The sequence below is a fragment of the Plectropomus leopardus genome, chromosome 3, assembly GCF_008729295.1.
Source record: "Plectropomus leopardus isolate mb chromosome 3, YSFRI_Pleo_2.0, whole genome shotgun sequence".
NCBI classification, from domain to species: domain Eukaryota; kingdom Metazoa; phylum Chordata; class Actinopteri; order Perciformes; family Serranidae; genus Plectropomus; species Plectropomus leopardus.
Genome location: NC_056465.1, coordinates 25,577,891 through 25,590,987, shown reverse-complemented (window position 1 = coordinate 25,590,987; position 13,097 = coordinate 25,577,891). Strand labels below are relative to the sequence as shown.

Here is a 13,097-nt window from a genome sequence, read left to right as displayed (position 1 = left end):
ATTAGGGTCTGTGGTTAACGCAAGCTTAAGAGACTTAGATGTTTTGTTCTATAACATGAAATATAACTGTAAATACACGTGAACTTTAAAACTTTTATGTGTCATGTGACTGTATTGTTCATAGCCTAATGTTAGCTTTGTACCTCTGGCAATTTGCATAAAGTGAGGATTATCTTGCTGAAAGGAACATGTAAGTATCATAAACATAAACAGAGTTTATTTTCTGCAACAATCTCAAATCCAATGGAAAAATCCCATAATCCCGCTTTTTGATGAGGGAACCAGGGTGATGCTAACTTCCACATCGGCCTACAAAAAATGTCATCACCGGGTGCCCTATTGAATGACTATGATGAGCAACTGCTGTATATGTTTAAATATTTTACTCATTAGGCCGTCAGTTTGAAATCCACGCCCCTTGCAGTTCCATTGATGCAGCGATACAACCCCCACAGTAGATTCAATCAAGGCCTCTGTCAGAAAAAAAAGATGTAACTCACCCATGAAGAATTCCTGTAATCCACAGATCAATATTCTGCCAACAGAGACAGTCTTCATAGAGCTCTCACACATTTCCAAATGTCCAGTTGATCCAAATCCAGTGAAATATTGAGTCCAACACAATATTACATCTAAAGATATCCACATACTGCCGTTACATCATTTTAAACCTTCATATTTCTCCACATCGTATCCATAGTTTCTTCTGTTTGCATGTGCCCACTCCTCGGTGTCAAAATGGTGGCTGAACTCTGACCTTTTTATTGACACATCATTTGAGCCAATGGGAGCTTTTATACTGGCTGTCAGGCTTCAGTCATGGATGTATTATGTGGAAGTCAATAGGCAGAGTGGGTCTGTGCTGAAGGAAGTGCCTTACCTAGTTCCTGTGGCCTTAGGTCTTGTCAGTAATGGTGCACCTCACTTTCAGAGCAGTTTTTAACCCCTTATTGTCATCATAGACTGTTAAACGTGTACATTAATGATTATCAGATGGCTACTCTGTTGTTTTAGTAGAAAAAAGTCAACCAATTTAGGTTTTCTAAATATTTGTCTTAGTTGACATATTGACATATGAAATGCATCGTTTTACCCTCTCTTTTTTTTTAAAAGCACCTTGACAAAACCTTAGAAAAAAATGTGGCAAATGTTTATTTTCTGTGATATTGTTATCTACTTTAAATTTAGAATAGGTGAGGTTTAAAGCTTCATTTCCATTGTGTTTTCCAGCTTATACCTCCCAATCCTTGTTATCGGCAGCATCTTTTTTTCAAGTAAATATTCAGAAGAAGATGAAAACAAAACCATTTTATTTCAGTGTTGAAATATATATAACTCTGTGACAGAAGATTAACAGTGATTCTGGCCGTTTTGGCAAAGCTTCAGAGTTAGAATTTTAAATGAGACCATTCGTGTACATACACTAAAAATGGAATAAGAACAGCTTTCAGTTTACTTTGGATAGGGGTTTTAGGTGGATTTAGGGGAATTTTACAGGACCTTGAAGAGGTTTTAAAGTCAAAGTGGTTTTAATTATAGCATGAATGTTTTTATTCAACTGGCAGACTTTGAGGATAGCAGACAACTAAAACATAAATACAAACACACAGACAATGATTGCTCCAAGCCTGTAATTTACTACTAATGGGTGTAAATTGAGTTACTGTAGAAGGAAATACTCAGGAACAGTCAATCTATTGTACCTGTTGAACAAAAAAATATAACAATGCAGTCTTACAATTTCCCCCAACACCTCAAAGGATACAAACACGTAAGTGTAGTTAGAGAAAATCCAGTCCAGTGTTTATTTTGGTTTATGCACATAATAGAATACAAAAAACAAAACCACACAAGTTTTAAATTGTCCTCTTGTTCTGTTCCCTAAGTACTGTTGGGATGCAGCGAAAACACTGCAGTGATTTCGATATATTTTAGAATTTTGAAAAAAAATACACACACAGGCGGCCTGGCTTAAGAAAACACAAGCAGAGGGGCATGTTTTAAACACTTTTTATGGGCATCTGTTGAGCTAAAACATAACCATCTGAATAAACACGTAGCTAAAAGAAAAGCACTTTCATACGTTGGAAGTAAAGTTTGTTGTTTTTTATCAGCATATACAAAAAGATACTAATTCCGATGATTTAGAATTTCCCGTTTGATATCAAATTACCCCGATTTTATAGGTAGTCAAACAAAATTACAGACATTAATATGAGGCATTTAAAGCCAGAACTGATCCTATCAGGTTCTGCATTTATAGTGCAAATCTTTACAACAAATTAGTACTAAAAACTCACAGATAACTCCATCACAAAATTTCAAAAAGAGGGAATTTCTAGTGAGTTGCAATTATAATATAGGCCTGAGTGCACCAAAGAAAAGTGCCATTAAGCCTGTGGACGGAAGAGTCAGGACTTACTCTTTTTTTCCCAAATCAAAGTTTTGCTGTTTCAGCTCAACTGTTAAGGCAGAGGTTTCGAATATGATGAGGATACTTTTTTTTTTTCTGAGATAAAACATCACAATGTGCACCCAGTGAACTGACACTAAAGACATCTCCTGGTACTAACATTTACATTGTTTCCTTCGTATCCACCATTTATTATTTTATATACAATATGCCGTATAGTTTTCCATCACAGAATAAAAAGTTCCCACAAAGCATAATCAGACTAAGACAGTAAATATAAAATCAATAAATCTTTACTGTGGAGATTCTGACTGCAGAAATTAGTAAATTGCTTTAAACCACAGGAGTTGGCATTACTCTTAGATAATAATAGAAATAAATACGTAAAGTATCTGAATCTTGTCATTGATATAAGAGAAGCACAGTGCAAAGACCCCCCAAAACGAACAACGCTTAAAACAGAGCACCTGAAAACCTTAAATGATTGGAAACCAGCCAAAGACATAGTGGTTTAGCTCCCACAGATCACCTGACTTCCTGAGTTTACCCAATGCTTCTATTGCTGTGTGTAATTAATCTGTCACTGTTTCACTGTTTTCATAATTTGCTTTATTTAGAGAGGCAAACAGACCACTACAACTATTGCATTGCTCCATTGTGTAGCTATGATACAAACACAGAATTTGTTGTGCTTCTAAGCATTAATGTGACAAATGCCTTTCCGGTGAGGTGTTTGATAATTTTCTGTTTTCTCTCTTGGCTTTGCAGCTCGTTCCCAAGATTAATACCCAAAAAGGGAAGAGCAGACATGAGGAGAGCTGCTATGGGGTAAAAGTATTTGTGTTATGACGGGGTGACTCAGGGTTCAATGCTCAGCCCCCTGCCGCTAGGCAATTACCCTTGTGCGGGGCGTCTGGGGTTACAGGGAGAAGTCAGTGTTGCCACACAAGGAGCCTGCGTCCGCTCGGACCTATTACAGACTGCCTCCGGATATCAGCCCTGATAAAGAATGCGGCTGACCAGTGTGGACAATTTGAGCTACCTTTTGTACCATAACGGATTTCATTCAAATCTAAATCAAAAAGTCAGTGGGAGTTCACCAGATTTAAAATATACTTCATCACACACAAAAAAGCGTTAAAGGGCAACTTCGGTATTTTTCAGCTGGGGCCTCGTTTTCCAATGTTTTTGTGTCTAAGTGACTAACTGGAATAACTAATATTGAAATTGGTCCAGTATTGAGTAATGGCATTGCAGCCAGCAGACGCATCTGCAGTGCTCTTGCTCAAACTGGAGCAACTTCAAAAATTGTTTTTCGTATTAGTCACTTAGACAAAAAAACATGAGCAATAGGGTCCAGGTTGAAAAATCCTGAAGTTGTCCTTAAACTGAGGTCTTATCTTCTGTTTTCATAGGTTTTGTTGAGGCCTTATAAATAATAGCAGGTGCTGCTGAGTGATCTTAAGCAGACCCCATCAGCACACCGACAGGAGGCGTGGCCTGATTGTCAGGCGAGGAGTGCTGGTAAAATGTGTCAGTGCGGTTGACACGAAGCAAAGGAGGGATGGTGGAAGACCTGATGTGGAGGATCCTGGTGTCCGTTACTTCACAGTCAATCTGCATCATCACCTCAAAGTCTTTGTCCCTTATGATGCTGTCTGTAATGGCAGGAAGGAAAGCGAGAAGGCTGTCAGTTTATTGCATACATAAATAAATTATCGTGGATTAATTTGTGTATTTGCTCTCTCAGCAGTGGATTTATATCACAGAAAAAGATTTAATCAACTCAAGGCATGAATAGTGCTCGCCAAACTGCCAAACTGTATTCGTCGTCATTATTACTGGCTGTTATTGAGCCAAACTTGTTGCAGAGAGACATGATAAGGGAGTATTTTGGGAGTGTAAAGGAGTATTGTCTGCAGCAGCTCGGGGTTTGAGAACTGCAGCAATAGAGGGGTGGTGGCCAGGTCACACATGGAGTCCAAAGGTGAGTCATGATTTGGATTTCTCCTTCATGAGATAAACAAAACAGCCCTAAACAAGAGCAGGACATGCAAATTTAACAGGAGAGCAGAAGAAACTCTGGCAAGAGTGTAGGAGAGACAGAGCGATCACTGATGACGAGTCAGGATCCTTCAGGCTTCTTGTGTGCAAAGAAGAAAAGAGCTTGCAAGATTGAGAAACAAAGAGATCAATGTTGATGAGTCAGGCTATTGTGTTTGTGGAAAAAACCCCAGAGAATGCAACAAGCCGCAGATGATGATAAGTTTGTTATCAAAGATAAATCGAATTTCACAAGGTCATTTCGATGTGTGACCTACAAACCAGTAACTGTACTGGCTATATCTTGGGAAATTCAAATTTTGGAAAGAGATGCTGGACTTGAGACAACACCGTGGTTCATGGTTTGTGGTCTCCCACAGCCTAACTTTGCTCAGCCTGGGGGGAAGAACGTCCTTTTTAGTGGACATGCTTGTAAAATCCTTCACTTGAAAAAGCTATTAACATGCTGAGGGATCGCTTGTGTATTTACATTCACAGACAACTTAAAGAAACATGCTGCTTCCTTTGTGTGTCCGCCAAGATGAAAACAACATTCCCCATATGGAGCGCACAAGCCAAACACACCTCGGTTGGTTTTAGTGCACTCTTATGTGACCCAGAAATGGAGCTGGAGGCGTCTTTAAAATGCCTGAGAGCACTGCTAGTTCTTTAAAGGCTTCAGTCTTTTTCCAGACACCTGTGCAACACATCAACTTCCTCCGCCTCTCTGCAGGATTTCCATACTTTGGAGAGTTTATCAGATCATACAGTGACAATACAATAGCCCCTTCTGCAGCCAGAAGCCTCTGCGGATGTTCATATCATTAAATGGTTAGTGGACCTAAGTATGACTTCATCTGCTGTTGAACTTCCTCTTTTGCACCTGCAGTGAAACTGGAACTTCTCAAATGAGCTTCAGTGTTTCAACAGACATTTATAAAAGTCATCCTCTGGGTAAGGATTTGGTCACGCTATCTCAAATTAGGCCTCGGTCTGAAGCAGAGCTGGAAAAGTTATTCTCCATGTATCTCCATATAGCTTGATGAGATCACAAAAGATTTTTTTCCCCCTCAACGTTCAAGGTCCTGTCATTGCTGCGCAGTCGAGCCTGTGGATTCTGTTCAGTTTAAAATAAACTGCTCTGACAAAACCACCACTTACATAAGTTTGTTTCAATAATAAACAGAAGTCCAACAGATCGGCAGCACAAAGTGGAAACGTGTCACGTCCAAATGCACAACACATGGAGGGGACAAACACAATGGAAATCCTGCAAATTCCTATTGATGTATAAAACACTGAGAAAGAAAAAATGTAACCATGGAAGAACAAAAGGGGTAGTAATTTTGCACTTATAAATGACTAAACCTTTTTTTTTTTGCTTTGTTAATATTTTCTTTAAATCTTTTTGAATAATTTATAAATAATACCTGCCTTATAAAAATTGAACAGCAATGCAGCAGTGGGCAGGAAGCAGCGGTCTTGGGTAGGGAAATCACCCTGTGGGTTTGCAGGTGTAGAAGTTTGGCAGTCCTTATAAAGCTTACTTTACACAATTTTATTTCTGTTTTTTACAGTTTTATAGCCTGCATCCCTTGACTTTACTCCATAATGACACAGAGAAAGAGAACGGCCCCTGCTCCGTATTGACTCAGAATTACCTCATAATTACTTTGACCAAGTGAGTCAAGCACACATAACTATACAGCAACCAATCCAAGGACACTCGAAAGTTGGCCTACTAAATCAGTAAATCATCCTTTTCAGTGGGATACTTTCTCCAATTTTCCCCATGCAATAATCATTTTGCCTCATGTACTTACCTACACCCTTGTAGTCTTAAATTATCAAGTATCCCCTAATGAAAAAAATGTCACACCAAAACTAGTCTGTCTCCTGACTAGCTAGTGAACACAGTGAGGCATTTAGCAGCTAAAGAAACAGATATGGCCATCAGGAGTTGGTGGAGACCAAATCAGAGCAAAAGGAAAGTGAATATTATCTGTCAGGTGGCCAGAAACACAATGTTAAAATTAATGTAAATGTTGCTCTGTGTCTGCTGGATGTGTACGCAGGCAGCTGTTTGCTAACACATTCACCATAACCACTTCATCAGGTGATGATTTGTCAATGTCGTGTTTAAGCTTAACAATAAATTATAGGTCTAGTGTGTAGGATTTAGTGGCGTCGAGCAGTGAGGCTGCAACTCTGAAACTTCTCCAGGGTGCAAAGTGTGTGAGAAAAGCGGTGGCCGAAGCAAACCTGCGAATGACCCTATCTAGGGCTAGTGTTTGCTTTTTTCTATGTAGACATTAACAGCTCATTCCAAGGTAACAAAAACACAATGATTTTTAGTTTCAGGTGATTTTACACTAATAAAAACATTGTTATGAACATACCATTTCTGCCAATATATGCCCCTAAACCCTACATACTGAGCCCTTAATGTGAGTTTAAGTTGTTACCTCTTAATTTGAGACTTTATTTTCTGTTACCCCTTAACAAGATTACTGTACCCCATAATTATTTTGTAAGTGCCCAATAATTACAAAACAATCAAACTGTAATTTGTGGGCCACAATCAAAGACATTATCCAAATTAAGGACATTTAATTCCTCACAATGTTTATATCCACCCTTCACCAAATTACCAAAATGTCTAAACTCTATTAGACCATCTGCTTGAGAAGCCTGAATAGTGAAACAGGAAACACACAAACACACAGCCACGAGGCCCAACTTCAAACAGCAGCTCTTTGAAGAAGCTGCCAACTCTACCGTCCTGCTCTGCGTGGTCTCCTTCCCCCTTTTACTAGTGCCATCTGGAGATGTTCCAGAAAGTTTCAGCGACACAGCGAGCTGGTGTGTGCTGATAAAACCCCGATGTCTGGCAACAAGGCATCTGAGGAAACCTGAGAAAGCATCTCAGGAGGATGGTGGCTGCCAGACTGGCACAGACACTGAGGACATGTTCATGAGGGGAGCTTTTTTTAATGTCAGAGAGGAAGTAATTCATCAGCAAGTATAATCACAAAATTACACGGACAATAAAAATAAATCTAGGTCTAATAGGATGGCAATTAAGTGATTTAAACATCCACCTAATCCACTCATCCAGCCAAATTTTTAGAAAACTTTGATTCAGAAGCTTCTGTTAATATCTGCTAATGTCCTCGCAATGTTTTTGCCAACATACTGAAGTTGGGCAGGTACAGTATGTTCCCTACCATACACATTAAGTTAGCTGACCATGTTAGCATGCCAACATTAGTGAACTAGCACTAAAAACAAAGTGCAGCAAAGGCTGGCGAGAAAGTGATTAGTTTTGCAGGAATTTAGTGGTGAAGCCAAATGTAACATAACGTTAAGACGTCACTAAGTTATTATAATTAGCCCTGATGGGGGGAAACAAATGTCTGAACTGAATTTCACTGCAGTCCATCTAATAGTTGTTAAGACATTTCATTAAAAACTATCAGGACCATGAACGCCCATACAAAATTTCACGCTTTTCAAGTTTCTTTTCTACTACATAAAATACATCCATTAATACCCCACTTGTGAATTTGTAAGCTTTTACGTGTCTTAAATGATGATATTATGCAACCCTAGTGTACCTACTCTGTAGCTTAATGTACGCTTTTTACGTCTGGCGATTGCATTAACGCTTTAAACATCATTTGGTGTTTATTTGTGAAGAATATCTTGCTAAACAATGTATGTAAGTATCAAACTTTTGTGTGCCACTTTTTTTTTTTGCAATAATCCAAAATCCAATGGAAAAATCCCATTGACTTGTCGACGAAACCACCGCATTGTTAACTTCAGGGTCGATCCAACATCATCCCTGCAGCATTTTATAGTTGTTGAGATATTCAGTCTGAGTTCACACCAGAGAGGTGGACCAACAAGCAACACTGCCATCAACAGAGCCACACAGCTATCATGGCTAACAACTGGCATCACATACAGAGAATTAAGTCACTGAGAGTTTATCTCGCAAGCGTGACAAGGGTTAAACATTTGGGTTGGTAGGAGAGCACTCCTTATAACGTGGGTGGGGATGTTTGTTTAGATTAGAGGAGTAGGAAAATCTGACCCCCAACTCCTTCAGCAGTGTGGAGCTCGAGACTGAACCCCCAGTGAAAGCTGCCTGTTAGCTACAGTGCACATGCACAATCTCAGAGAAGTAAAAATAGACTGCAGTGCGTCTCTCACGGCCGATCCACCTGTAAATGATGTCATCTCCTGAACATTCCTCTCCTCCAAACACGTCGCTTCCACTTGATTGAGCTACTCTCAAACTCAGGGGATCGTTAAATAAACACACCCTTCAGTCCTTATGAGGAGCCACTGCTCTGCTTGATACGTTTTCAGAGAGATTTGAGGCGGTGAAGGTCAAGAAAACTTTAACAGAGCCCCTGAACCGTGGACATGCAGCGAGACAGAAACAAGTGACGGCTTACATCAAAGTCTCAATCTGCGATGTTCACTTATTGACCACGACAGACCAAACGCTCATTCCAGATTAGCAGAGCCTATCCACCTCCTCCAGATGAAAACCATTTAGTGACTGGAGAAGGAAGGCATTCCTTGAAGAGAGCGGCAAAAGGGAGCTGGAAAGAATTATCCTCCACTGCGGAGCAATCATGCACCAGAGAGGGGACAGTGTTTCTGCTTTTCTAAGGGTCTCGCCCAGCTAAATGTGTACATTTGCACTTAATCGCTTCAAAGTTTCAAACAAAGACAACATAAATCTGAAATGTGACTTGAAGGTTGTCAGCTGTGTGACACATGGGGATTTGGAGGGAGGACCACGCCGGTGTAGAGAATCGCCACCAGCCTCTTTTCTGTCAGCCTTGGTTGACTTGCTTTCTAACTACAGTCCTTTCTGACAGCTCGAGGAACTACCAGGAGGAGCAGTTGTGGCATCAGAAACTGAAGCTACCGTACGTGCATCTGTGCTAACATAAAACTGCTGTTAGTCCTCTCTCTAAAAGATACCACATGATCCAGGCAGCAAATGAGATGCAAACACACTAATGCCTGAATCAAGCACGAAAAGACTTTTGGTACAAGCACAGATGAAAACACAATGTTTTGCATTTGCCAACTGCAGGCATCCATGACAGATCATGCAAATCGAAGGCCTTTTTCTTGAGCTAACAAGAATCCTTCCAGACCCGATATCTCCCTCTGAATGCCACCTTTGTTTGGTCATTTCAACAATTAGCTGAAAAGGAGGTCTTGGATTTCACTGTTTGCTGCTATTTCAATGGGCCATCTGACCAGCACGGACCTTAACATTCCTCCCTGACAAGACCAACCAAGAACAATGTTTACTTTCATCAATCTTCATCTCTAGCACCCCCCTCCCAGAAAGAAAAAAGTTATTTCCCATTGGCCGTGTCATCCCTGCTGAGTAAGAGGCTCATATTCCACTGACTCACTCCTCTCAGAGCTGGTTGACTAATCAAATCTGCTGCTGGTGCTCTGCCACAGAGACAGGGAGATATCAGAGAAACAAGAGGATTTCTGATAAAAATGCCCGGCGCACACCCAACAACAACAACAGGCTGTCTTCCTAATTGCTCACACCCATCACAAACACAATCCCTTTTAAACAGGTTTCCTTTCAGTTCCATATCCTGCAGGCTTAGAGAAAATCAAGCCACTTGATAATCAACTGCAGTATTTGGACAAAGAAGACTTCTTTCCACTGAAATCTCTGATGACCCAACTTTCACATATTGTATCGATGATCCTGCAGATCTAAGAACCGTGGAGAAAAGCGATCATGAGCTCATGGAAATCAAGAACATCTGTAAACTTTAGTGATTTGCAAAAAAAAACCCAATTTGGCAACAAATGCACCAATAGAAGTCCACGGTCCTTGCTGATTAAGTGTTCAGATACTAAGGTGTACCTCATGTATACCAGTTTTTGGATGGGTTTTGTTTTTGAGGGCAGGCGGTCAAGTGAACGGGTGATTGCATCTCAAATGGGCTGCTGGAAACCACCTCTTTCCAAGAGCGCAACCAAGTGCACTCTTATTGCCACCCACTATGACAAGCTGTGGACGGCAATTGTTCTCTTTGAGAGGAAATGAAGCAGTCTAGATGGACTATGTCCCTGCTCTATAAACTGGAGGACATGCATTTTGTATGTGATTTTTCATTACATGCATGCAACAATCATATTTGACAATGACAGTGCATGTTCAGTGTGGCACGCTCAAACCAAAGTATTTTCATCTTCACAAGGGTCCATGGACCAAAACATCTTATGTCCTGAATAATAATTCCAGGGTTCCCACACATTTTCATGAAGAAAATTTAAAAACTTCTCAATGACTTTTCAAGGACCCGTAGAACATTTTTTATGAAAAATTATGACATAAAACATGAACACAACTTTATAGTTCAATTTACTACAAATGTTAATTATATTAGTAACGGTGATCTTCAGACAAGAATAGAAGGGTTTCCTGGGTCAGTAAGTGATGTCCAACAGTTTGGTTGACCCTTAATTTTTTTGAAAAAGATGATATGCAGGTATAAAATTAAGAAAATTACGTGGATGTGAACAAAACTTAATGCAATGAGGCATAATAGAGCTACATTACATCAACGGTAACATGAAATAAATTTAAAGTTAATGTTAATTTATGTGGAAGGTTTTCCATAAAGATTACTGTTACAATTAATGCCATTACACACAACACATTTCCATGACTTTTTCAAAATTTTTCAAGGATTTTACTGTTTCCATGACTTTTTCAGGCATGGAAAATAAGATTATGGAATTCCATGAGGTTTACAGGTGTTTGATAATGTGGGGGAACCCTGTAATTCTACACTGATGAGCTAAACAACTCCTAATTGGCATGTAGGATGCTAACAATCTCACAATTGGCAGGCTGACAAGGACACAAAACAACACTACCTACACTGTGAACTCTGTTTCTTAAAAATATTGTACAGTGGAAGACAGCAGAGTAGATTGGCTCTGATGGCTGGTCTGACAGGTGCTCTTTGGTGAGGCAGGCATAAGTACAAAAAACAAGATCCAGAAAGTCTCAGATTAATACAGACAACCATGGAAAAAACCCAAGGCATTCCGTCTTCAGGTAAAATAATCTTATATATTTACTCTTCAAGCACAGGCAATCTAACAGACCAACAGGCTTCGACTCTTGGTCTCTATCCAGAGGATGAAGACGGAGTGCCTTGTTTTTTTCCCCAATGGTTGTCTGGATTAATACTGTCTTCTGGGATTTTGTTTCTTTCAAATATTTACCAGATAACCTCAAACACACACATAACAACACAAACAGAGAGTAACTGCAACTCTCTGCGCTGTTTGGAGGTGAAACACGTGTTAAAGTTGCACATACAATTACTTTTACTTGCCTATAGGTTGTACAGGTGGTAATGGTAGAAATGGAACCACAGGTCTTGATTAATGTTGGACACTTAACTCAGTACTTTTAAGGGCACTGGCCAAAAAACATTGGTACTACTTCATACCAATTCACGTTAAATCCATCAGTGCCAAATATCCATGCTTGAGAGCGCATCTGGGTGAGAACATTGGGTTTAGAAAAGCAACAAAGGGGCCTGGAAGCCAACCATTGAGCTCTGCTGCTGCTCTGTTGGCTGCCCAACTGGCTTCTCCATCAGCTTTCCAGTGAGCCAAAACTATTGCTGCAGCTCCAATCTACTGTGATAGTTTCAGAGTCCGATCTATGGGTGTACTGGTCGTTGGGTAATGGTATCAAACCAGAACCAGTACTGGTATCAGCCCAGATGGGAATGGCGCCCAACCCTAGTCTTAGATGATACTGGCTTGATATAGACAATTTAAGCAATGGAAGTATGTAGTGATAACAAAGATGTTTCACACTAGGTTCTGCCACCATAAAGCCATTTGAAATATTTTTCTAAAAAATCTGATCTCTTCAATATGATAATATATAATAACATTTGTAATACAATTTTAGTAAATCTAACAAAATACACAGATCACTGCCCGGAAATCAGTTCAGAACAACAATCTAGTTTGTGTATATTTCGGTCAGAGGCTGTACAGACGCTTGACAGCACCGCTAAATGCAACAGAGAGTATAATCAGAGGCTGAAGGACAACACAGAAACCACAAAGGCTCAGAGGGAGGTAGGGAGCAAAGACCTTCAACTAACAAGACAAAACATGTCAAAGTAACTGTTCGGCAAAGAAAGACTATAAAGAAACTTCCATTTCAACAAGGTAGACACACTCTACATCTGACACAGTGGATTTTAGGAGACAAAATACCTGCAGAGATGAAAAGAAAGGATAAGAATCACCGTAGGCTTAAAAAGTAAAAGTGCTCAATTTTGGTCAAAGGATTTTTTTCCTTAAAAGTGTGTCATGCCACAAGTAATGCATTCTTGTGGCAAGAGGTGTTTCTAAATCTGCTCCCAGCTTGCCTTTCATCTGCTACATTGTGTTGTGTGATCAAACTTCTCAACTGTTGTGTCTGTGCTGCAGTGCATACCGTTTATGTTCATAGCTGGCAACACCACTGACATCTTGGGTCGACTTCCTTTGTTGTGGTTGGTGGCAGGAAGTAGAAGATGATCCTGAGAACAAAGAAGAA

The 13,097-nt window shown here is 39.9% G+C and overlaps 1 protein-coding gene across 1 annotated transcript in view; it reads right to left on the bottom strand.

The window, feature by feature from the left end:
• Positions 1–1,802: 1,802 nt before the first annotated feature.
• The window catches only part of atf6 (activating transcription factor 6), a 40,723-nt gene continuing 29,428 nt past the window's right edge, over positions 1,803–13,097 (bottom strand). The window contains exons 15-16 of the mRNA XM_042481521.1: positions 12,996–13,080; positions 1,803–4,071 (exon numbers count right to left, since the gene is read on the bottom strand). Of these exons, the coding sequence (XP_042337455.1) occupies positions 3,875–4,071; positions 12,996–13,080 (282 nt within the window). The 3' untranslated portion in view covers positions 1,803–3,874. The remainder of the gene's footprint in view (positions 4,072–12,995; positions 13,081–13,097) is intronic.